The 26,940-nt window shown below is 37.3% G+C and overlaps 1 protein-coding gene across 3 annotated transcripts; it reads left to right on the forward strand.

Annotated features, from left to right (window-relative positions):
- The first annotated feature begins 212 nt into the window (after positions 1-212).
- LOC127622638 (uncharacterized protein KIAA0513-like) lies at positions 213-25,277 on the forward strand. Of its 3 annotated transcripts, XM_052096652.1 has the most exons (14): positions 229-278; positions 6,982-7,052; positions 13,802-14,293; positions 15,100-15,199; positions 15,380-15,453; positions 15,624-15,694; positions 16,332-16,536; positions 16,635-16,675; positions 17,079-17,157; positions 18,809-18,886; positions 19,362-19,391; positions 23,046-23,126; positions 23,384-23,478; positions 23,631-25,277. In XM_052096652.1, exons 3-14 carry the CDS (start codon positions 13,920-13,922, stop codon positions 23,678-23,680), a joined length of 1,278 nt encoding a protein of 425 aa, XP_051952612.1. In that variant the 5' UTR covers positions 229-278; positions 6,982-7,052; positions 13,802-13,919; the 3' UTR covers positions 23,681-25,277. The 3 variants fall into 3 exon arrangements, with proteins under 3 accessions (XP_051952611.1, XP_051952613.1, XP_051952612.1); XM_052096651.1 differs by lacking the exon at positions 6,982-7,052 and having other exon boundaries at positions 213-278; XM_052096653.1 differs by lacking the exons at positions 6,982-7,052; positions 19,362-19,391 and having other exon boundaries at positions 213-278.
- Positions 25,278-26,940: the final 1,663 nt, after the last annotated feature.

Genomic DNA, 26,940 nt, shown 5'->3' on the forward strand with positions numbered 1-26,940 from the left:
GCATAAAACAAATGTAAGCTTTCTTTCTACACTTTAAAAAAACACTCATAAATATGCATAAGCAACCATTAGCAACTAAGTGGCAGCTATTCACTGTAAAATGTTGTAAACCCTAAAAAAATGCGCAGTGTGTAGTCACGTGTTTGCTAAGTTACGTCATTGGATTCCCCCATCCAAATCCAGCTATCGTATAGCGCATGCGCATATTTCGACTTCTTCAGAGCAGCCTGGAAAACGAAGCGAGCTGTAAAGACGCAGCTGTACCTGGAACATCCATGGTAAGTATCAATCTTACACGATTTATTTAGGAAACCAGACATTAACAGTAGGAACACATGTGCCCTGAGTTCCATCACGTTACTTTCTTTAGTGCAAATGCGTTTGAACATGTGTTGTCAATAAAAATGTATTATTATAGATATGCATTGCGTGGCAGGTGGATACCAGTTATAAGTATAGTATGCAATCCAAAGTATGCAAACCATAGCTCCATTCCAAATGATGCATTTAGTGAACGACAAAATGAACGAGACTCGCGCACTTATTTCACGCACTTATTTCACGCGTGTTTTTTCCGCCTTATTTTCCGCAGCAAAGTCATCTGTGTGACATATGATTGCACATTGTTGTTTACACTAGGAAGGTGGAGGAAAGGTTTCATTTTGCATGAGTAAAGTAAACCGTAGAGTGCTGGTATGAATACATTATGAATGATAAAAGGCCATTAGAATTTTAACCATATTATGGTTAAATAGTCTGATAAATAGACTCGAATACATTGGTTGTGCCTCAACCTAGTGAGCTGCCTATCTATAGAAGCATTTTTGGACATATCTCGCGCTCAGGATTCTAAAACATGCTGTCTTGTTATGGAGCTTTCTAAGTATTGAGACACAGATACTGTCAGATTCATATTTGTCTGTTCTTCTCTAATTCAATCACTGACAAGCATCTAGAGACGCAGTCTTAACAATTTGGGTAATTAAATAAGAGCTCAAATAAGTTAAATAAGTTAATATGCAGTTATTCTTTGGGGTCCAGCTAGAAGAGATTATAGAGGAAAGGTTTCTGGCAGGGCCTGTGGGTTGTCTTTTGCTTAGCCTGGTGTTTTACAAGGTGTTATTTTTTAGACAGAACTTGAAGAAAGGGTCTAAAGAACTAGAGCAGAATGGTTTCACCAGGAACTGCACAAGGAATATATTGTAGTTCCTTTTCAGATTCTTAAAAGTTTGCTTTTCTTTTTACTGTCTGGTACTGCATTATAAGGTTTGGCTCCTGACTAAATTATTGTTGAGATATAATTAGAAGTGGCTTGCAGGAAACATCTTGGCCTCAAAACACACCCTGGTGTGTTTAGAAGTGTTGCCACATATGGTGAAATACATCATATAGTTGGTGCTTTAATGTATCCATTTTGCAAAATCCTGATTTCCAACAAATATTAAAGGCTGAAATCAATGTTTATATGGAGACCAACTGGTTCTTAGGGGTCGTATCATACAGTGTGCCTCATTCACCAAAAAATCCAAAGCACAAGAACTCGTGGAGTTGGAAGTGAATATTAAAAGTGCCAAGGCAGAGCTGATGCGCCGAATGTCATCTGATGGCCTCAGATCATTTACCCAGTTGAAATACAGATATAATACTATTTTGTCAGGGAAGGTGGAGTTTTGGATGTTCAGGGAAAGACAGTCATACTTTGAGTTGGGGGTCAAAACAGCGGAGCTGTTTTGAAAAGAGTCTTTTTCTACCATTCACTCTGCTGGTGGTGAAATGTTTACGCTTTGCCATTGATATTAATGTTTTTATATAATTCTAGCTTGATCTCTATAGTTTCACGCCTTTGTCTACTGATGAAGATATTAGACATTTTGTGGAACCTTTAGAACTGCCTAAACTGATGACTTAGAAAAACAATTATCATGATTCTGAGATAACCTAGGAGGAGCTTGGTGAGGTAATTAAGGCGTTGCCTACAGGCAAGGCTGTGGGGCCAGATGGCTTTGCCACTGATGTTTTTAGATCTTTTGCTACAGAACTAGCTCCACATTTGTTAGAAGTTTATATGAAATCATTAAAGAATGGAAAGCTTCCGCCAACCATGACACAAGCCCGTATCAGTCTGATTCTTAAAAAGGACAAAGATCTTGGGGACTGGTAGCTCAGCTCTACCACCCCTGGAGTAGCGAGTTTGAGTCCAGGGTGTGATGAGTTAGTCCAGCCAGGTCTCCTATGCAACCAAATTGGTCCGGTTGCTAGGGAGGGTAGAGTCACATGGGGTAACCTCCTCATGGTCGCAATTAGGGGTTCTCGCTCTCAATGGGGCTTGTGGTAAGTTGTGTGTGGATCGCTGAGAGTAGCATGAGTCTCCACATGCTGGGAGTCTCCACGGTGTCATGCACAGTCGTGATAAGATGCGTGGATTGACTGTCTCAGAATCGGAGGCAACTGAGACTTGTCCTCCGCCACCCAGATTGAGGTGAGTAACCGCGCCACCACGAGGACCTACTAAGTAGTGGGAATTGAGAATTCCAAATTGGGGAGAAAAGGGGATAAAAAAAGGACAAAGATCCAAGCGAGTGTAAGAGTTACCGTCCAATTTCCCCTGATCCAGCTAGAAGTTAAAATTTTGTCAAAAATTCTGGCTAACCGATTAAGTTATGACATATCATATACGTATAGATCAGGTGGTGTTTATTCGGGGCCGTGGCTCTTTTGATAACTTTAGGCGTTTCATCAATATTATGTGGTCAGTGGCAAATGATCAGACTCCGGTCGCTGCCGTCTCACTTGATGCTGAAAAGGCATTTGATATGGTAGAATGGGATTATCTATTTAAGATTTTGGAAATGTATGGGTTTGGGAAAATTGTATTGAATGGATTAAGTTACTTTATAGACACCCGTTAGCGGTGGTACAAACAAATTGATTTATTTCAAGATTATTTTACTCTGGATAGGGGCATCCGGCAAGGGCATCCATTGTTGTTCTGTCTTGCCCTGGAAACATTAGCAGCAAATAAGAAAGGAGGATGATTTTTCAAGGGTGGTGGTGGGAGGTATGCCGCATAAGCTTTTGCTTTAAGCAGATGATACTTTATTATTCATCTCCGACCCTTCTAGATCTATGCCTTGTCTCCACAGAATTATTCATTCCTTTTCTAAGTTCTCAGGATTCAGAGTCAATTGGTGTAAATCTGAAGATTTGGCTCTGATAGCGTACTGCTTAGTAATGGCTTTTCAGCCAGGCACCTTCTAGTGGCCCAGCAAATTTGTCTGATTTAGTTAGGGTTCATTTTGACCCATTAATAAAAAAATTTTTTAGTGATGTGGGCTTCATAACATTTAGCTATGAATGGGAAAGTTAATGTTCTTAAAATGAACTGTATTCCAAAATTGAAATACCTACTACAATCTCTCCCTGAAGATGTCCTTCTCTCTTATTTCAAGCAATTTCATAACATAGTGAAGTCCTTCATTTGGAATGGTAAGTGTCCCAGATTACATTTCAATAAGTTACATAGGCTGATTGTCAAAAGTGGGCTAGGCCTATCCAAGATTTTGTTTTATTATTATGCATTCGGTCTCAGACATTTGACTCATTGGTTGCTTCCACCTGAGAGAGCCCCTCCCTGGTTTTGTATTGAACAGGAAGTTCTTGCCAATATATTGCCATTGCAAAGCTTTTCTATCAAACTTACCGGAGAAGATAAGTTACACCCCGTTATCTCACATTTGCACATGGTATGGACAAAAGTGAGTGTTTAACTCAGACATTTATTTAAATGTTGCCTCGAGCATATGGCAGAACCCTAAATTATGTATTAATAAGTCCCCTTTCTGCTGGACAGAGTGGATTGTGAGGGGGGTTAATATGCTCTGTGACCTATATGACAGTGGAGTGTTGAGATCTTTAAATGTGGAAAATTTAGTTCAACATTTTGGGATTCCCAGATCTCAGTTTTATAAGTATTTACAGCTGTGTCACCTGCTCCGTACTAGTTTGGGGAGTAGCATATGCCCCCCTAAAGCGGCAGATACTCTGGGAATGGTGATTACTGCTTTTGGAAAAGGTCGAGAGGCATCAGTGTATTACTCCCTACTAATTCAGAGTCTGGGGGATGGAGCTTCGGCTTCTCTCAAGAGATTATGGGAGAAAGATTTAAACTTGGTATTGGAAGAGGTAGTGTGGGATAGGATTTAAAAAAAGTCAAGTCTGCATGTAGAGATGCAAGGGTGCGCCTTATGCAGTTCAAGATTTTACATAGATTTTATTGGATTGGATTAGATTGTATAGGCTTGGTCTTAAAGACACTCCCACCTGCTGGCAATGCCAACTGGAAGATGGAGACACGGTCCATGTTTTTTGGTGGTGTTGAGTTCCAGGAATTCTGGTTAAAGGTTCAGAGTTTTGTGTGTGACATGTTGAGCACTCTGGTTTCATTTTGCCCCAGACTCTGTGTTTTTGGCGATGGGGCAGTCATTGATCTAGGGAATAGTCACATAGAGAATTGGGTTCTGACCAGTGTGATGATCGCCAGGCATATTATTTTGAGGGGTTGGAGGTCAGCAGGTGTGCCCCTATTTCAGGAGTGGTGCACGGATATGGGGAGGGTGGCAGCTTTTGAAGAGGTGTCATTTGGAAGACAAGTTAACTTGGATTTGTTTGTTGGGAAATGGGCAACTATTTCGTTTTTGGAGGGCTCTCGTGGTGGGGCGTGGAGAGAGTAGTATAGTTTTAATTTAGTATGATTTTATATATGTGTGTGTGTGTGTGTGTGTGTGTGTGTGTGTGTGTGTGTGTGTGTGTGTGTGTGTGTGTGTGTGTGTGTGTGTGTATTTTGTTTGTGTGTTTGTTTGCTTTTATTTTGTGTGTGTGTGACCACTGAGATGTTTGTTGGGGGTCGAGGCAGGGTTGGGGATTGGGATTGGGATTGGGAGGGGGAGGGGTGGTTGTGGGGTTTAAATGTTGATTTTATGTATACATGTTTTTGCTTTATTATTGTAAGAAATCGTAAAAAAAGAAGTGTCTTGCAGCATTGTGAGTGTTAATTGGAACCATTAACACCAGTATATTCTGGGAATATGCATTACCTTGTAAAATAAGTGTATATTTTCCCTTCTAATTGTGCTATATTATAGTCGTCTTCTCTGATAAAATTGGAATCCTGGCTATTGAACATGGCTACATATTTGTCAAATCTAAAGGATGGAGAAAAGAGTGCCCTTGTTCTCAAATAAGTAGAGGATCATTTTTCTAGTCCTATTTAACTGCAGGCCTTTGATGAAAAGCTCACTGTTAACAGCAATTCTCAGTCTGTAGACTTATTGGAATGTCTCAATAAAAGGGTAATTTACTTGAAATTTATTGAATCTGATGCACTCTGGTTAAGAGCATTGATCCATTTAGGTTTTGTTTATGTCTTGTGATAGGGTGCCTCAGTCAATGGCTAGCTAATCATGCTCTGTGTGGTTTTATTTTACAAAATGACAGTCTTAAAGGGATAGATCACTCCAAAATGAAAATTCTCACATATTTTACTCACCTTCATGCCATCCTAGATGTGTATGACTTTCTTTCTTATACAGAACACAACGATTTGTAGAAATGTTTTGTAGAATATCTCAGCTCTGTAGTTGCATGCATGTGCATGTGAATGGTTACCAAAACTTTGAAGAACCAAAAAGCAAATAAAGGCACCATTAAAGTAATCCACATGACTCTAGTTATTAAATCCATGTGTACTAGGGGTGTGAATCACAAAGTAAATGGCGATATGATATTATATCTAGTCCACGATACAATATAATTACGATACATTAAAAAAATATATATATTGATATATATACGATATATTGTGATTATTTATCATATTTTACTCACTGTTTTTCATTCTTATTCATAGGACTTCAGAAAACTGTTGGAAAGTGCACTAATGACCTAAATGGTCTGCTTTTAAGTTTTCTGCACTTATATAGTGCCTTTTTAACGTTAACGGTATTCAAAGTGCTTTACACTGTGACTCATTCACCCATTCACACACACACATTCATACACCAATGACGGCAGAGCTGACATGCAAGGCGCTAGCCTGCAATTGGAAGCAACTTTGGGTTCAGTGTCTTGCCCAAGGACACTTCTGCACGTGGAGTCGTGTGGGCCGGGCATTACACCACCAATCCTGCGATTAGTGGCCAACCCACTCTACCACCTGAGTCACAGCCACCCTGTGTTGCAAAAGAGCGATCACTTCACTTCTGGTAATGTGGACTTTAACTTGCAACATAAACAAAAAAAAATTCTGGATCTTTGACAAACCAAAATTCTACCAAACTCTGGATTTGAAAGAGGAAGGCAGATTTTTAATAGTCTCCGAAACGTACATGCTGTCAGCAACCTTTCCATGTTGTGAGTGACGTCATAGGAGCTCCGTTCTGTTTCAGTGGTAAAGCATAATAACTGCACCAAATAAGGGACTGTTGTACAATTATTATTATTATTATTATTATTATTTTTTTTTTTTTTTTTTTTTTTACAATATAATTTTTGGCATGTGAATATCAGTACAATATTGTGAGGAAAAATATGCAATATTATAACATATCGATGTTCCCCCCCACCTCTAATATCTGATTACACAGGTGTGAGTGAGAAACAAATCTATATTTAGGTAATTTTATACGATAAATCTTGACTTTCACTTACACATTCTTATTTAGTTTTTTGGTGATTCACATTCTTCGATCACAGATGGCCCACTGTGGTGATCCCTTAAGGGAGCTACCGAAAGAAGCAGAATATGATTCACATTCTTTGCATATCGTCATCTACTGGTTGGGGCTGGTATAAATGTATAAAAAACTTTTAGTAAAGTGCATGAATACACACACCTATCATATCGCTTCAGAAGACATGGATTAAAAACATTGAGTCGTATGGATTACTTTTAAGATGCCTTCATATGCTTTTTTCTTTTTGTAGTTAATGAACCTACAGAACTGAGATTTTCTTGCAGAAGAAAGAAAGTCATACACATCTAGGATGGCATGAGGGTGAGTAAATGATGAGAGTATTTGCCATTTTGGTTGAACTATTCCTTTAAATTCACAGTGTCTGATGTTGTGAGAAATACGAATGGTTTCCCTGGAGGAAAAGGGATGGAATGCTGCGTAACAATGCACAGGAAGCAGCAGTAAATTAAACTCTTTGTGCCCTTGGTTTCACATTCAGAGTGCAATAACCTTTCACAGCTGATATATTTGTGATCTATCTTCAGAACTGATCTGAATTTTTTTTTTTAAAGCAGTAAGTCATGAGAGGCTGTGCAAAAAACAGATTTGCGTGGCTTAGGTGGCAAAAACAAAATGTTAAAAGTCACCAATGTTCAGTAAACGGTTAAATTTATTATTAATAATAATTGGCAATACAGTTCATTATCCTAACTGTAGAAGTTTGTGATTGCAAAGCAACACAGCAACACAGCAACTGGGCTGTGGGCATATCAGTATAAAATGTGCGGTCACTGGTACAGTAAAACCACTACAAACACGGCTTGTCCAATCAGAATTTAGCATCAGAACTATTTGGTTTTACACTAGAATTTGATGCAGTCTCTGTAGTACAGACATTGCTTGGAATTACAGTGGAAAAAAGGGTTCTAACTCACTTGTTTTACATGTTTAGATCCCCTTTCGTCCAGCTTGACCTTGCACACGAGCCGACCTACCATCTGCCTTCCTGAGACATTTATCACACGTTTAATTGTTTTTCTCTCTGCACTGCTGACACTGAATTTACAGCAGTCTGTAACCCTAACCATTCTTACTTTCTTAAACCAGTGGACTCACTCAATCTTGCTCTCATGTGTCATTCTGACAGCAGATCCTCTCTGCTGGGCCTGAGGCTCACAGTGAGGGGGCATTTGATGGATGGATGGAATACAGTAGGAGGAGGGGGGTCCTGCTTCTGCTCATGGAAGCAGGAATATTGCAGCTTTGGCATTCTCTCTGCTGAATGCTGAGATTTACACAACACAAGGGGCTGTGTTCTTTGAGAGGCAGTTATGTGTTAGAGATTGGTATCTTCTAGATGGGATCCCAAAGGTGGTATTGAGTTATTAGTAGGCCCAGACAGAATCCGTAGACTTTTTCATGTTTTTTGTGCTGATTTTGGGGGAAATCTTTGTAATTCTACCACATAAATTTAAACATGGTAAAATGTGTTAAACTGAGCTGTGTATGCTGGTGATGTGCTGGTGATAGACCAAATATGTATCTGCCAGGCCGATGAACTGCCCCTTATTTGCTTATTTTTTGTTTTGTTAATAAGTCAGTTTCAAAATCTTTCAATTGTCAATAGATAAATAAACAATAAATCAATAGCCTAATAAACAATTTATATTTATTTCTGATTTTGTTCAAATGTAAATCTATATGGTTAAATCCCAGAGATGTGGGCTCCCAATGTGGCTTCATGCATAAATATGCTTTATAGCAAACGTAACACATTTTAATGGTCAAAATCCAAATGTAGATCACGTCTAATTGTTTTACTTGTCTAACAAAACAAAGTTCTGAAGTATAATGTTAGTTTAAATGTTCCTTTTTTTTTATTCACATAAAAACAACAATATCCAAAAATACACTATTATTAAAAATAAGCAACACTCAGTTAGTGCAAAACCTACCTATATCAAGCCCCCTCATGAAATAATGGAGTAATCAGTTAATAATGATTAATGGCATTTCATATTTTGGCTTTCATCTTCATTAATGTATTTATCACAAATTAAATTTTTAGCCAGGGATCTCTGATTGGGTTGACACAAAATTATATTGAGTAATGAGTATATGAGTGATATTGATTTTAGCACTTCATAGTTACTGTAATCTTCCTTTTTTCTATTAGAATTTTGAAACTGGATAATCAATAACACAATAAATAAATGTTTCCCCTTATTGTGCCTCTCATTAGTACGCAAAGAAGCAGGCATAATTTTTCACAGAGTCCAGCCTAGAGAGAGAGTGTGTGTGTGTGTGTGCGTGCGTGCGTGCGTGCGTGCGTGCGTGCGCGTGCGCGTGCGCCAGCCAAGTCACGCTCTTCCAACACTGCATTACATAACTGTCCTATCCATCCTTATGCATTTGTCAGGGTTTTGATGTAACATGCCTAGTTTCAGGGCTTTTCTGAGTAAGAGTTGTTACAATGCAGGTATAACTTTAATGATTACTTGCAGAATTTATATAGGCTTTTCTTTTTTCAATTTGACTTCCCAAAGCTGCAATTCAAGTCATAGTAGAAATGCTTGCAAGGCCCACTGCCTCTTAGTATGAGAAGGAAACGTGTCATTGGGCTAAAACATTAGTGATTTGTATAAGAAGCAGATGGTGTTTTCTCAGGGGCAGAATGAAATACTTCATCAGTCTTCATAAGGTTACATTTTGCTGTATTAATGTTACCAAATCAATTAGGATTACCATGCATCATATTCAGTGTGAGGGTTTTGATATTTTGGGTTTGCGTGAGGGCTTTTATTGATTCACAAGTGATTCAAATTATTCTCAGTACATTTTTCTCTGCTGTGGTCTGACTGAGGAGGACACTATTGCATTGCATTACACTTAATTGCTAGTGATGCTCCGATTGATCGGCCGCCGATCATGATCGGCCGATATTGGCTTTAAATAGCTCAATCGGCAACCCCCAAAAGCGCCGATCAAAAAAGCCGATCACGTGATGTAAATAACTCGCGCAACTTTTCTGCATGTGGCGCGCGCGGGAACACAATAGCAGAGCAGAGCTGGCTAGACAGCAGCAAAATGACTTCTCCTTCTCCCGTCTGGAGGTTTTTCAAAGTGTCAGACAAAGACATAAAATTAGCCATATGCAATACATGTCGTGCTGAAATCCCTCGAGGTGGAATACACCAACGGCATTTTAATACAACCAACATGATTAGGCATCTTCGAACACGCCATACAACAGCTGAATATGCAGAGTATGAGAGACTAAACCAGCCGACGCAAACATCCCCATCCCTCAATCAGCCGACTGTGAGTGATGCCTTTAAACGACGTGAACCATACAGCCGGGATAGTAAGAGATGGAAAGACATCACGTCCAGTATCATGGAATTAATTTGCCTCGACGAACAACCTCTATCCGTTGTGGAGGATAAAGGGTTCCGTCGCCTGCTAACCTGACTTGATCCACGATACGACCCCCCAGGCAGGAAATATCTACCTGATGTGTGTCTCCCCGCGTTGTACAAATCCGTGCACACACACACATTGACAAGCTTCTGAATGATAGCGTACATATTAGCTTCACAAGCGATATATGGAGTGCAGACGCCTGTCCAATGTCCCTGCTAAGCTTAACAGCGCACTTTATTGACTCAAACTTCAAAAGACACAACATTGTGCTACACTGTCAGGATTTCACGGGGTCACATTCTGCGGAGGCTTTGGTGAACGCATTTAGCGGCATGTTTCAGTCATGGGGGATCCAAAAAGAGAAAATCCTCACAATTCTAACCGACAACGCCAAAAACATGCAGAAAGCATGAAAAAATGCAGAGATGCTCATAGTCATCAAGAGAAACTTGCCTTTAGTTTATGATTGAGACCTGAATGATTTTGTCCTTTGTGAGGCCAAGCAAGTTTTTGTTTGAAACATTTTGTGGCCAATTGTTTAATTTTATTACATTAAAAAACACTACATTTTACAAGTAGCCTGGGCCTAAATGTGACCTCATCCTATCCCAAGTTCATGTGGGTTGGTAACTATCTGCTTGGCCTCCTTTTGTTTCTCTGCCTTGTTATTTATGAAGGATGGCATTGGCTTACAGTAGCTAATCTAGCTATACATTATTTTATTTTTTGGATCTGATGTAGTTAGTTCCTCAGCTACATCCATTGTAGTCTGCCTGACCCCTCTTTGTTTTGAAAAATGTTACTCTGCCTTATTTGGAAAAGATGGCATACAGTAGCCTTATGTTATCTTGTTTTCTAACTACAATCAAATAAACATTGGTGGTTCTTTAAGATTTTCTTGACTCTAGCATATTTCTACTGATAAAAGATTCCCATTCCCCTGCCATTCTGTGATCGGCAATCGGCAGATCATGATTTTGGTGATCGGTAATCGGTGATCGGCCCCAAAAATGCTGATCGGAGCATCATTCTGGCTTTAAAAGATGTCTGGAGATTCTCATTGTGGTATATATTTACATTTGACCGCCTCCACAACACATCTAAGCCTAATTTACTTTATCACTTCCGTATCTCCACCCAGTAGTCTGCCAGTAGTGGTGAGCAGTGAGATGGCAAGGAGAGAGAGCAGGTCAGTCAAGAGCAGAGAGCCAATCATAACAGTGGGCGTTTACTGTCAAGTCTTAAAGGAGAAGCAGTAACGAAACAGTGTTTCTGACAGAGGGTCAGAATGTGTTATGACTTGTGGAAGTAGGAGAAGGCAGACGGGAGTGTGGATCCAAATGCGGTTTCTTTATTGACAAACAACTAATAACAGTACAAAACAGGAGCAAAATAAAAGGACCACGATGGGTAAAAGAAACTAAAGACTAGATGACATACAGACGGGGTGTGGGTAATGAAACATACACGGAGGGCAGGGAGATCCACGAACGGGTTAACAGCGGGGAACACGAACAGCAGGGAGATCCTCGGAAGAACACGCAGACAGCGAAAATAAACTGTGAACAACAGGGAGAGAGGTTATAGCGAACATGTAACGTAATCTCAACATACAAGCGTCAACGAAAGACAGAGGAAAGGGGGAACAAGCGGGTTTAAATAGACGGACATGGTGATAACAAAATAACAAACCGGTGCGGACAATAACACGGAGAGGGCGGTGATGAGTGAAACAGAAAACACTGTACAGACAACAAGGGATCGTGACACGGGACGTGATAAGTGAAAACAGAAAACACGGGACGGACAACACGGGATCATAACAGAATGAGGGTGGAAAATTATCATGTTTTACAAATATATGAAATTTTTTTGTGCAAAAAACAAATATCCATAGATACTGTATATCTATTAAAATATCTATTAGAGCTGTCAAAGTTGAAACGTTAATGCATGCGATTTAATTTAAAATGGTTAACACATTAATTTGTATTGATCAAAATTAAAAAAAAAAAAAATGTTGGTTCACATTGGATTCTGGTATTTTATCCAGCTTCATGTGAGTTCTAACCACTTGTTGGAGTAGGGTGGAAATTTAGCGAGGCATCCGCCTGGAGTCATTACACTGACATACACACTACAACACACTACAACACACACACACAATACAGCGATTCCTTGTCATTGATCAAGTGATGGAGAAAAGGCCTCTTAGTGCTGTTTGTTGTACAAAACAAGCCCAGATGGGACTTTTCAGCTCCTGTAAGTTGCTATTTAATGACCACAGATTCACGTTAAATTTTTTCTATCGCTAAAATGCAGAGTAAGACGTTGTCTGCAAGCGCATTTCATGTGGAGTTCATAGTGACACTTGACGCTGGTGATGCCGTGATGCAAATTGTGAATGCAGCTTCACGATTACTGTAACAAAGCAGATTGCCACAGTCTGCCAGCCGATTAATATTGTGGAGGATTAGCATTTAAGAGATTTAATGCCCATTGCAATGAATACACAACCCATGGGGACAAGTTCTTTTAATTAGTCAACCTTCCACTTAAACTTTGGGAAACATTAAAAGGGATAGCCAACCATATTCACCCAAAAATAAAAATGATCTCGTAATTTACTCACCCTCATTATATCCAAAGAATATATGAATTTCTTGCTTCGAAATTAGAAAAATATCTCCGCTCAATAGGTCTTCAAAATACAAGTTGATGGTAATTCGACATTTGAAGCTCCAAAAAGAACTGCTAATCAGCATAAACGTCATCCATACGACTCCAGTGGTTTAAATTAATTTCTTCAAAAGTGATATGATCGCTTTTGGTGCTCTTGTGACGCATTCGCTTGGGCATGTTACAGACTTAATCTCATGTTCTTCTCTCGGTTGTGACATCCAGGCACACAAATGCACCATTGTGAGTAAAGAAACAGATACAATTACAGATCTAAACCAAAACCAATTAAGCTTGTGTGCAGCGTTCCTTCTACTCTGTTGTAAGCCGCGCTGTACTTCCAGGTGTGTCGCACATGTGTCAGTTCTTGCGTGTCTCACACACCAATGCAATTATGGCACGCACATACCGCTGCTGAGCGGAAGCGATTATTTAGAGTTAAACAGTACTTAAATATTGATCTTTTTCACACCAAAAGTGATCGTGACTCTTTAGAAGACATTAATTTAGCCTGGAGTCATATGGATGATGTTTATGCTGTCTGTCTTTTTGGAGATTCTCAAGTCGGATCACCATCTCCTTCCTTTTTAAAGACCTAAGATATTTTTCTGGTTCTGGTGAAGAAGGAAAGTCATTCACACCTGGGATATCATGAGGGTAAGTGAAGAGATAATTTAAATTTTTAGGTAAACAAACCATTTAATGTTACTTGAGTTGGTGTTATTTTAGTGAATTTCTATCTTTATACTGTGGAATGCTTTGTTTGAAAAACATTAATATGATTAATCGTGAAAAATCGTGAAACAATATGCAATTAATCATGATTAAACATTTGAATTGACTGACAGCACTACTAAAATCATAAATTAATCTCAAGAAACATATTCAATTAATAAAAAGGGACATGTTGTGACCTCTTTAAATTATTATTATTATTTCCTTTTTCAAAGAAAACCTTTTCATTTCAGGTCCAGTTACTGTGAAGAGATTCTGGAGCTACTGTAGAAACTTGGGTACCCTCTGTGGGTTTTTGTACTGACATCACCATAGCTCATCTTAGTGACTGTAATACCCCCATAACACATCATGGAGGGTGCTGTGGTAAGCAACCTCATAGACTTTGACTCACCCTCAGAAGGCACAGCGCCCTCTTATGTTGGTCCTGGGGCTGACTTTTTCTCAGCTGAGCCTCTCGTTCCTGAGCCTATGAGTGGCACCACCATGGAGCCCCTTCTACCAGAGCCTATGGTCCCCACACACACCAACCACGGAGAAGATGAAGGAAATGTCAGTGACGCTACCGAATCTGCCGACAGTGAGAACGAGGGCACAGAATCCCCATCGCGTGTCTCAAGCACACGGCGTTCCTCATCCTGCTCTAGTCACAGTGCAGAGGACGCAGAGGAGACAGAAATTCGAGCATTCATGAAAACCTATGTGCACAGGCTCTTCCATGAAAGGTAATGTGCACTACAAACTACAGCTAAAGTGAATAGTTCATCCACACAAACAAAAGGAGATTTTGCTGCATGTTTCCAACACAACGACCAGTGGTGACAAGAGGTTGTCATGCACCAAAAAGGATAAAACGGCTCCATAAATGCACCGTATAAGTAGTCCATTTTACTCATGCACTATATTCCAAATCTTCTGAAGCTCTACAATAACCTTGTGTGAGGAACAGACCAAGACTGAAAACCTTCTCTTTTGCCACAGCTCCCTTTAGATCTCAAATCGCTTGTGCATATTCAAACCTGGCATGTCTCTATAGGTCATGAGATACGTACTTGCGAACCAATGACATTTGATGTCATTGACATGAATAACAACTTTTAAATTTACGTTTGTTCCTCCCACAAAGCAATCATGAATCTTGAAAATAGCACACGAGTCATTTGGACTACTTTTTTGGTACTTTTTTATTTTTGTCCTTTTTCGAATTTGAATGTCACTGTCTACTTTAATTGTATGGACACAAACAACATGAACATTTTGGAAAATATCTCATTTTCTGTCCAACTAAAGACAGTTTTAAGCAACTTTAGGTTCTCATTTTCATTTTTGGATGAACTATCTTTTAAATTAAATTTACCACTGAATTCAAATTCAATTCAAAAGTGAATTAATGTGTGGGGGGTAGTGTGATCTTAAACGTTTGTTGCTTTTTTAGCTCTCTCCTTTTCTCTCCCTGTCTCCCTGACACTACTTCTTGTTTCTCTCTCTCTCTCTCTCTCTCTCTCTCTCTCTCACACACACACACACACAGAGAGGACTTTGATCAGGAGGAGAAGGCTCACTTTGGAGGGTTGTGCACTGGAGAGAACGGGAAGGGCAGGGACTGGTTTGCCAAATATGTCAGTGCACAGGTAAAAAAGCAATAACCAACCTAATAGACATCAAGCACATTTTAAACAGTTCAAATAGACTACTGTGTATACTGTACCAGATCATTCAGTTTGTCCAAAGATTAAAAGACTTCCTGTATAATAACATATATATGTTAATATACACACAGTTGCGATGATAACAGTGCATTGTGTTTGCAGCGCTGTCACTCCAAATGTGTGAGCGAACAGACATTCTACAGGCTGGTGCAGTCCTTTGCTGTTGTCTTGTTTGAGTAAGTACATCAACGATGACATATCTGGTGTTTATATTTGATGTTACTTGGAAGCTACTCCAAACAGTCTGACTGAGAGCTGCTCCAACAATTTTCTGTAGACTTCCTGGAGAGTCAGGTTTAATGCTGTTTTTATGCTCGCATGTGACCCAGATTTAATTTATTGACAGATGTTACCAGATGGATGATTATAGCCCCGCCAAACATCTCATGACTATGTGCTTCACATATTACTACATGGGTAAGACTGTCTGCAATGTTAAGCAGGCATGTTGTGATATTGTGTACAATTTAATAATCTGATGAATAAATGTCCTGACCTCCTCCCAGTTCCTGTTACAAATGATGACTCAGATGTAACTTGCAGGGTTTGCTGCCTCTTGGTGTTTCTATAACAGCCAATTAGGCAATTGCATTTTCAGTATGCTTTCAAGGGAAGTTTGATTGTGTCAGCACAGTGACCTGGTGTATATTCTAGGAATGGGGGAAAAATGTATCCACCAATCATCGTGATTCTTTCTCAACTGACTCTGTATCGATCCACAAAAACGTGATATATCAAACATTTAAAACCTTGAAAACAAAACAAGTGCTTATTGGCAATTCCACAATTTAAAGCCACTTTGATACAGCATTTAATTCACACAGAATTATTTATGTGAGTTGGTCATCTTAAACATTTTAGTTAGGCTTTATTGTGAAATTTTTGGACACGATGGCATCAAGACAACTTAAATCAGTTTTGGAATCAGTTTGTGACTCCTTTCTCTTTAGCAACCTAAAGATTGACACTCCTAATGTACAGTGTTTGTATGCCCAGTATGACTTTGTAATTAATTCTATTTTCAATTTCTCATTAAAATATGTGTGTGTGACAGGTAAATCCCAGCTGTCTCCCACAGAGCTGCTGGAGAGGCCCAGTGGGGGGATTGACTCATTCCTGCGCAGTGGAAAGGTCTGGCTCTCTGGGAAGAAGGATATCGCAGAGCGGCTGCTCAAAAACACCTCAACTAAGACCGATGTTAAAGGGTTCTTTGGGGGTCTTGAAAGCAAACTGAGAGGACCCATGGGCCAAAAGAATGAGTAAGCATCATTCATCATCTCTGTCCTAATCATTTTGTCTTATTTATGAAGGCACTGTTCCTTACTAAATCATCTTGTTCTCATCACGTTCACCCCAGGGACACAGAGAGAGCAGCTGTGCAGAAGACCAAAACTCCCGGTAGTTTATTCCATTAGTTTAATTTACTAATGCCTTTTTGATTTTACTGATTCTATTTGTACATGTTCTTTTGGACAAAATCTAAAGTCTGCTTAGGTTCTCCGTTCTCACCTGTTGTAGCCTCTCATCATGTGTAATACCAGTCTAAATGTCTTAATCAAAGTTATATTGTGTATAGTGGAGGTGTGGCTTAGTGGTTAAGAAAATGGGCTGGTAACCCTAAGGTTGTGGGTTCATGTGCTACCACACTTGTGCCCTTGAGCAAGATACTTAAGCCTAGGTTGCTTCACAATGATTGTGTCGGGTGTAAAAAAAAAATTACTTTAGAAGTGCAATAATGTTTACAAGTGTGTGAAAGAAATAAGTTGTTAACTGTGCTTGTCTCTGCTTGTGTACACTGTAGTTTCTGCCCCAGTTTCCCCAGAGAGGAAGGAAGAAGAGAAGATTTACCTGTACACACACCTCAAACAGCAGCCTATTTGGTAGGTTGTCAAAAAAGGAACGGCGTAAGTTGTTACACATGTATTCATTTCCATTAAGTAATCCATATTTATCCAAGTATTTCATGTTATTTACAACTTAATTTCTATGGACAGCATTTGTGACTCACTGTCAATTGCGATGGAAATGATTTGATCTTGTCCCTCAGGTTAGATGAATGCTGGTAGCAACATTAATACATTTTTACAAAATGTTTACAAAAGTCACACTGTTTCAAATGTATAACTAGGTGAATCTCTCAAAGAAATGTTTAGGTCATATTTCACCTCATCATTTACTTGCCCTCATGCCATCCCAGATGTGTATGACTTTCTCTTTTCCGCAGAACACAAACAAAGATTTTTAAAAGAATATTTAAGATTTGTAGGTCCATACAATGCAAGTGAATGGTGATCAGACCTTTGTTGCTACAAATATCACATAAAGGAAACATAACAATAATCCATAAGACCCCAGTGTTTAAATCCATTTCTTCAAAAGCGATATAGGTGTGGGTGAGAAACGGAACAAAATTTAAGTCTTTTTTACGCTAAATCTCCACTTTAACTTTCACATTCAGATGTGACCGTGAAACTAAACAGGCACAACATGTGACTTTCAAATAAAAAAAAGTGAATATTTAAATATTGTTCTGTTTCTCATCCCTCATATTCATATTGCTCATAAGAGAATTTTCATTTTTGGGTGAACTTTCCCTTTAAGAACTTTTTGCTGTAGAACCTAAAAGCTGATTTAAGTCTACTGGAACAGACACGCTATTGCAATATTCCTCCCTGGTACCTCAAAAAAATACAAATAATCCTGGATATAACAAGAAACAAAAAAATCCTAAACTTATCCGAATTAACATCTGGAACAACTATTTACCAGAGAGATTTTTCCATCACACACTCTTATATATACAGATGGATCAAAGTCTGGAGAACATGTGTCAGGTGCTTTTGCATGCAATCGCCAAAAAAGTACCATAAGGATCTCCAGTCAAATCTCAATTTTTACAGCAGAGGCCAATGCTATCATCTTAGCTCTGGATTACATTAAGACCACACAACAGAGACATTTCTTAATAATAACAGATTCAAAATCATGTCTTCAAGCTCTCACATCACTAAAAATGACCATCCAGCTCTTGTAAAGGTTTTATTCAAACTGTTTGCTCTTGAGGCTCAGAATTTTAATATATACATTTGCTGGGTACCTGGCCATTGTGGGATCCCAGGAAATGAACAAGCATATTCTGCTGCTAAAGAAGCGCTCCCTACAGATCTTAAAAAATGCTCCATACCACATTCAGTCCTCAAACCAAGCAACCACTATACCTTTAATAACAATACAATTATGTATAAATAATGTATAATTTAAATGTTATACAGTGTATGTATGCATGTATGTTTGTTTGTTTGTTTGGCATTACGGTAATGCGACGTTTTATTTTATTATGGTGATGAGAATGGAAGGAGGTGATTAATTGTCATGAAAATAATGACACAATGCAAAAAACATTATTTATGGTCTTTAAAACAGAAAAGCGGGCATGAGGGTTTAATGTACCAGGTTTGTCTGCATATTAAAGCTAGAAATCTCTGAAGCAGTTCTGTGGTCTGATCATATCTGTTTTATCTCTTTCTAAAGGCACACTTTGAGGTTTTGGAACGCTGCATTTTTTGATGCCGTCCATTGTGAAAGAAATAAAAGATCTCCCACCACCAGGTGAGCGAGTGCAACGTTTTTCAAATTATTTACTGTAATTATATTTATAAAGCTCTTCTTTTCTCATTCCTAATATATTGTGTTTTTAAATAAAATAGGCTTTGCATTGCACCTAATGAACATGATAGATTGTGTGTTTGTTTAGACTGTTTGTTTGTGAGTCTGTTAGAGCCAGAGGGGGAGATTCAGCATTTACTGTAAATTGTTTGTGATTAGATGAATGACGACATTAATGATGTTGCAATAAACTGCTAAAGCATTTCAGCTGAGGTGTGTGACTGCGTGCCTGGTCCGCATGACAGTGTTTCGGAGGATTTGAAGTGGAAATATCTGCAGCTTTATGCTGTGTGTTTTACTCTTCCACGCTGCTCATCATTCCCTATTGCCTTTCTGTTTCTCTGTGACTCTCTCTTTCTGTCTCTCTGTACATGTGACTTTAACCCTTTATCTCCCTGTGACTTGCTGCCTCACGCAGGCGGACGGCTGAGGAAGAGAAAGATGAAAGGTCTGTCTTTCATTCGGTCTGCTGACACTACTAGACAGGGATGGTAATGGCAAGAAATAGGAATATACAAAAGGAGAGATGGAGAAAGTTAGATGACTTGGAACTAAATGGAGAGTAAACGTGTAAAGAATGAAAACAGGATAAATGGGGTGGAAGTTAAGAGATTATAACATGACAGAATTGGGCCAGAGTTTCATATTCACACACTGTGGGTTGTGATGCATTTCACTTGAAAGTCACAATTACCAGTATTGGGGCTGTATACAGACAGGAAGCTATGTAATATTCTGATAACATTTTCATCACTTTGCAAAGGAAACCTCAGGTCATGAAGGTTTAACCAAAAAAGCACTGACTCATGTTGGTTACATTTGACTTTGGTGCAATTCTCTGAGTCCATTTTATGTCTGCATTACACAATTTTAATTTCTGATCTCAAACGCATTGTGGACTTTTTACTCAAGCCTACACATCATGCATGACTGCAAGTTCAATAAGAAGTACTTGTGTATGTACAAGCTCAAAATTTAAATGGGGCAATTAGATGGAAACATTATATTTAGTTGTCACCTAATGAACCCCATAGCAATGACCTGGCAACCACCCACATCATTCTAGCATCGTGGCCGGGAGTTTTGCATGGACAAGCATCACACACAATTTCTTCACTAAAAATCCTTTTCATGATTTTAGCAGCCCTTACGTTGCTGTCTCTAGCAAGCACTTTTCAGATGAAAAATGTAAGTTCTGAAGCATGGATCTTTCCTCTATTCTATAAATATCGCAATTAAATATGTAAAATCTAAATAAAGTGAAATATCATGAAAGTCTTAGTATGGACTGTTTTAAAATAGATGAATATTGTAACATTTATTTATTGAGTGTATGACATGTGGGGCCCTGTTTTAAGAGTGCTAAGTGCAGCACTTTGATAAATCATAAGCGCTAAGTGAAAGGGCATGATGACCATGAAGTTTTGGTATTTTTTTTGCAAGCATACGCTAAGTCTAGGCACAAGTGGGTTTGGAATCAGTGTGCGCAGAGCACTAATGGACTGTGTCAAGTGCAATTTAATTCTGAGGTTCTTCTTTACCATCTGTATCCTATTATATTGTCCATTCCCTCAAGCACTAACAATATAAACAAAGACTGCACATTCATATGAAGTTAGTAGTGTAAATTAATTCTGTATGCAATTAATTAGAAGAATCGAAATATGGGCTTGAGATCTTTTGTGCATTAACTGCATCCTTGTTATTCATGGAAAATGTAGTTCTCGTCAGGTTTTGGTTGTAGGCTCTGTTAAACTATAGAGAATGTAAGTATTATTAATCATATTGATGAAGTGACAGAAATCATGGCTAGTATTAACAGTGAATGTATCAGCCTTCCAAGTTAGGTTGGGGATCGAAGGATCGTTTTATTCTTTTTTTTTTTTTTTTTTTGCTTTAAACATTTTAGTCATTTATTGAAATACGAAAAACTTAAATCCAAAAATATTTATTAAAATGTAATTAAGATGACAGAGTGGTAAAAAATATATATATATAAAAAATATAATAACCTCCACAAATCCAAACATTTTACCCTCTCCAACTTCTTCCACTGGCCACTTTTGCAGTGATTTAAGACAACTGGTGAAAGAATATGAATACAAATTAGATCATTAATACAACTATAAATAAAAACATCAAATAAGATCATTAATACAATTATAAATAAAAACATCAAATTAGATCATTGATACAATTATAAATAAAAACATCAAATAAGATCATTGATACAATTATAAATAAAAACATCAAATAAGATCATTGATACAATTATAAATAAAACCTAAAATAAGATCATTGATACAATTATAAATAAAAACATCAAATAAGATCATTGATACAATTATAAATAAAAACATCAAATAAGATCATTGATACAATTATAAATAAAAACATCAAATAAGATCATTGATACAATTATAAATAAAAACATCAAATAAGATCATTGATACAATTATAAATAAAAACATCAAATAAGATCATTGATACAATTATAAATAAAACATAAAATAAGATCATTGATACAATTATAAATAAAAACATCAAATAAGATCATTGATACAATTATAAATAAAAACATCAAATAAGATCATTAATACAATTATAAATAAAAACATCAAATTAGATCATTGATACAATTATAAATAAAAACATCAAATTAGATCATTAATACAATTATAAATAAAAACATCAAATTAGTTCATTGATACAATTATAAATAAAAACATCAAATAAGTTCATTGATACAATTATAAATAAAAACATCAAATAAGATCATTGATACAATTATAAATAAAAACATCAAATAAGATCATTGATACAATTATAAATAAAAACATCAAATAAGATCATTGATACAATTATAAATAAAAACATCAAATAAGATCATTGATACAATTATAAATAAAAACATCAAATAAGATCATTGATACAATTATAAATAAAAACATCAAATAAGATCATTGATACAATTATAAATAAAAACATCAAATAAGATCATTGATACAATTATAAATAAAAACATCAAATAAGATCATTGATACAATTATAAATAAAAACATCAAATAAGATCATTGATACAATTATAAATAAAAACATCAAATAAGATCATTGATACAATTATAAATAAAAACATCAAATAAGATCATTGATACAATTATAAATAAAAACATCAAATTAGATCATTGATACAATTATAAATAAAAACATCAAATTAGATCATTGATACAATTATAAATAAAAACATCAAATAAGATCATTGATACAATTATAAATAAAAACATCAAATAAGATCATTGATACAATTATAAATAAAAACATAATTATAATTGAAAAATTACCTATGTCCTCTAGAAATTTTTACTCTAATCTTATAAATTTTTGTTTCCTAAAACGGGTAAACAGTGATTGTCAGGGACATAATTTAATGTTCCACTATATTTTCAAAATTTTAATATGAACTTTATTTCTACCTGCTGGTGGAATCGCCAAACTGCAATTGTAGGAACTGAATTTAGACTTTGCTCTGAAAACAAACGTGCTTCTCAAAACATCTTAGCGAAATGAAACAGCTTTGCTCTACTTCATTAACACACAAAACCCACCACGTTTGTGTGCCGACACCCACAGATAGTCCAAACACTCATGCCCACTTGCAGTTTGCACTGAATGCTTTGTACATTGACTTAAAACACACATTGTTTAGTTTGCCTGAGCATTTTGTCCTGTTTGTGAACTGATCAATGCTGTGGTTATGTGTTGCTCCTATGCTTTTTATTACATTTTTGTCTCTTGTTTTGTTTGATTGTGAACCTTGGCTACAGCTGACTAATCACTAAACCATATTCTGACATGTTGTTGCAATATGCATGAGCATTATGTTTGGTGAATACACACATGTCCTTTGTATGATTATTACACCCTTTTAAAACCATAATCTACCATTTTTTTGTATTTTTAGATGCTACTTTAAATCTAAATATTTTAACATTAAAAATGATGTATCATGTTATCCTTGGTTCTTGATGGTTTCTCGTATGCCTATTGAAAGAAAACAGGTGACAATGTGAGTGAACCTTGACCTCTTCTTTTGTACCTTCAGAGAAAAATGGTGTCATATGACCCAGGAAGAGAAAGAGGATAGCTCCAGATTTGATGAAAACATTACATTTGGTCAGCTGGGGTGAGTTGCATGGCATTGGTTTCACAATATTCGCTGATATAAATGTCTAGTTTCAGGTGATGTTTTAACATGTTTTAAAATGTCCTTTTATTTATTTATTTATTTTGCGCTATTAAAATTTTTATTGATGCTTATGTGAAATGGGGTATAAGACAACTTCTTTTGTGCCTTTCATGTATGTTTGTTTGTGTTTACGTTTGCTTCTGTATGTTTACAGATTTATGTTTATTACCATATGTTTGTTTATGTTTGTCTAGGACATTCACCCATAACATGGTTGCTTTTGGACTGAGCAAAAAACTCTGCAATGACTTTTTAAAGAAGCAGGCAGTCATTGGAAATCTTAATGAAGGTAAATTGTCATTTCCATAAAAAATAAAATACTTCTTAAATATTTTTTGTGATTTTCTGCACCAAATTGAATAGTTACATTCTTAAGTTATAGGTTGTACCGTAACTATTTCCTTGTAGGTATGATTTACATATTTTATCTTTCTCATTCAGAGCAATACAAGCTGCTGTGCGATCATATTGAGCAAATGGCTGCGGAGTGAACAGAACATCAAAGACAGATACAATCCAAACTCTACCACCCACATCAATTCAACTTTCACCATTCAGTCTCTAATGATCAGTATTCCTCAAATGCCAACACGGCTTCACCTCTTTTATCACCCTACTACCAAACAGTTTAGAAATGTATGATACACAAACTGGTGACATAGATCAGTCACAATCCATGATTCGTCAGTGCACAGCTGCCGTGTGGACATTTAATTGTTGTTCAGTTACAGTTTATTCTAATATTACGGAATATGCACATATACTGGAATAGCAATATAGCTTAACTTTGTATCATCTTAAGTCCTCGTGCATCATTGCAATTCAGTATCTCAGTCATATTATATAATATGGAGTTATATTGTGTGACGTGATCTTGATGTTACAAGTTAGTGTTGTTATTTTCTCAAATAGATATACCATAGACAATGTGGTTCTGTTTAACAGGTCCCATATACCCACAGACCCAGGTGGTTAAAATACTCTCTTAGATCTGTCAAAATTCTCTGGTTTACTTTTTAGTCTAATGTACATTTACAGAACTTCAGAAATGTATTACTAATGTGTTCATTGAGCAAATACACTAAACATTACTGAACAAAAAGGACAAAGGCCATTTTGTTTTTTCCCTCAAATCAATGAACCCATCTGATCTGCAAAGTACTACACTAGGCCTGTTCCTGTCATATGCTCTTAGCTTTCGCACCTTGCTTGTTTTGTGTTCTTCCAGTATGGATAGATTCAATATAAATAGTGTTTTTGAAAGCCTAATACATGAGGAAAAGGACTTGTCTATTCCCTTCCGTTCAAAGTGCCTTTGGTCAATTAATAAGCAGTGATATTCCCTGGTCCATTTTAGTGCAAAAAAAACGATGTCAGCATGCTCTTATCCTCATTTGCATCTCCACAAGACAAGCTGTTACTGGCATAGTGCTCATATGTAGATGTGTTTGTGTTTGCATAATGCTTGAAGTTTTGTATTAAGAGTCAGTTATTGAAAAGTACCATGTGGCTCTCTAAGCAGAGCTGTTTTGTTGTTGTCTGTTGTGAATGCATGTGCATTGTTTACCATTAACGTATGCTGTTGTGCAATTATATTTCAATCCAATAGATGGCAATCAGAACCCTCTTCTTTGACTGTAGATCAGTGGAGGTGAATGTCAACCACCAAGTAGGGCATTCAAGAGCTTGTTTTGATTTATTTGTACTCTATGTGAGGAGAGAAAATATTAATATATTTGGTTTGTAAATACAGAGTGTTTTGATAAATCCCATGCTAAATATATGCTGGTTTAAAGGGATCATCAGATTTCCAGGCAGTTATTTATTTGATGTCTGTGTGTGTTGTTGTTTATGAGTGCATGTCATATCAGGAATGTGCTGGATCCAGTTTGATTTGGTCTGGTATTTGCATTTCAAATTATGTTGTTACTGTTGTGCTGACTATGTAAATGTATGTTAATGGTTAGCTCTGTGGTCTGCGTTATATTTTTCCCCAAGTGCCCTGAATTTCCTGTTGGAACATACCTGAAAAACAATGAGAGAGGTGTTTTTCTGTCTCTAATGTGTATATTGTTTATAATAAAAAAAATACAAATGTTACTTGTTTTCTTGTCTCGTTATGTGCATTTCTATGAAGTCCCCTCCATTCTAGGATCAAAATAAGTGTGGAGTGTGAAAGCATCCTTAACATCTGTACGTCATAGATTGACATCCTCACAAACGAACATTGATCATCTTCCATATGTATTGCGCACGAAGGTTGACGACTGCACTGCCGTGGCCAAAAGTATTGGCAGTAACATTTTAAATAATTGCAAAAAGCTTCATTGGCCAAAAAAATTTTACTTTATCACAAAAACCAAAATTTCACAGTTTTATTGGCCCTGGTACAAAATGACCAGCTAACATAATTTCACTAATATCAGCAGCACTTGGGAAAGTGTAAACGAATACTAGTCAGGTGAAATCTGTCTAGAAGGTGCTTCCAATCATTGTGTTCTTGTTTGCAATGGTCACCTCAAAAGAAAGACATGCAGCCATCATCGCTTTGCATCAAAATGGCCTCACATGCAAGGAAATTGCTGCAAAGAATATTGCACCTGAAAGAACCATTTACCAGATCATCAAGAACTTCAAGGAGAGAGGTTCAACTGCAGTGAAGAAGGCTTCAGGACGTCCCAGAATGTCCAGCAAGCACCAGGACCGTCTCCTCCTGAGGAGTCAGCTACGGAATTGTGTCACCACCAGTGCAGAGCTTGCTCAATATTGGCAGCAGGCTGCACGAACTGTGAGGCGAAGACTTTTGGGCAATGGCCTAGTGTCAAGAAGGGCAGCAAAGAAGCCACTTCTCTCCAAGAAAAACATCAAGGATAGACTGACATTCTGCAGGAAGTATAAGGACTGGACAGCAGAAGACTGGTGCAAAGTTATTTTCTCTGATGAAGCCCCCTTCCGACTGTTTGGGACATCTGGAAAATTGATAGTCCAGAGAAAAGGTGAACACTAAGAGTCCTGTTTCGTGCCAACAGTGAAGCATCCTAAGACCATCCATGTGTGGGGTTGCTTTTCATCCAAGGGATGTGGGCTCTCTCACAATTTAAAGGGATAGTTCACCCGCAAATGAAAATTCTCTCATTATTTATTCACCCTCATGGCATCCCAGATGTGTATGACTTTCTTTCTTTAGCAGGAAAACAAAGATTTTTTAGATGGTTTTCTTAGCTCTGTAGGTCCATTTAATGCAAGTGAATGGTGACCAGAACTTTGAAGGTCCAAAAAGCGCTTAGAGTCAGCATAAAATAATCCATAAGACTCCAGTGGTTGAATCCATGTCTTCTGAAGCAATATGATAGGTGTGGGTGAAAAACAGATCAATATTAAAGTCCTTTTTTACTGTAAATCTACATGTTCACTTCCATATTCTGGTGTGGAAGTGACTTTCACATTCAGGCCCCTAATGGTTGGGGCTGGTCAAAGGTGGAGATTTATAGTAAAAATAAAAAAAGGGTCTTAAATATTGGAGAGAGTTTCTCACCCACATAATGCTTCTGAAGATATGGATTTAACCACTGGAGTTTTATGCTGCCTTTATGTCCTTTTTGGGCCTTATGAGTTCACTTGCTTTGTAAGGACCTACAGAGATGAGATATTCTTCTAAAAATCTTCGTTCTGTGTTCTGCAGAAGAAAGTAAGTCACACATATCTGTGATGGCATGTGGTGAGTAAATAAAGAGAGAATTTTCCATTTTAG

Source organism: Xyrauchen texanus, chromosome 29, assembly GCF_025860055.1.
Source record: "Xyrauchen texanus isolate HMW12.3.18 chromosome 29, RBS_HiC_50CHRs, whole genome shotgun sequence".
In the NCBI taxonomy this organism is placed as follows: Eukaryota; Metazoa; Chordata; class Actinopteri; order Cypriniformes; family Catostomidae; genus Xyrauchen; species Xyrauchen texanus.

Coding starts and splice junctions, on each gene's coding strand:
- LOC127622638 (XM_052096651.1), top strand. CDS start 13,920: ATGGAGGGTGCTGTGGTAAGCAACCTCATAGACTTTGACTCACCCTCA. Junction 14,294..15,099: donor CACAGGCTCTTCCATGAAAG/GTAATGTGCACT, acceptor ACACACACACAG/AGAGGACTTTGATCAGGAGG. Junction 19,392..23,045: donor GAGGAAGAGAAAGATGAAAG/GTCTGTCTTTCA, acceptor TTGTACCTTCAG/AGAAAAATGGTGTCATATGA.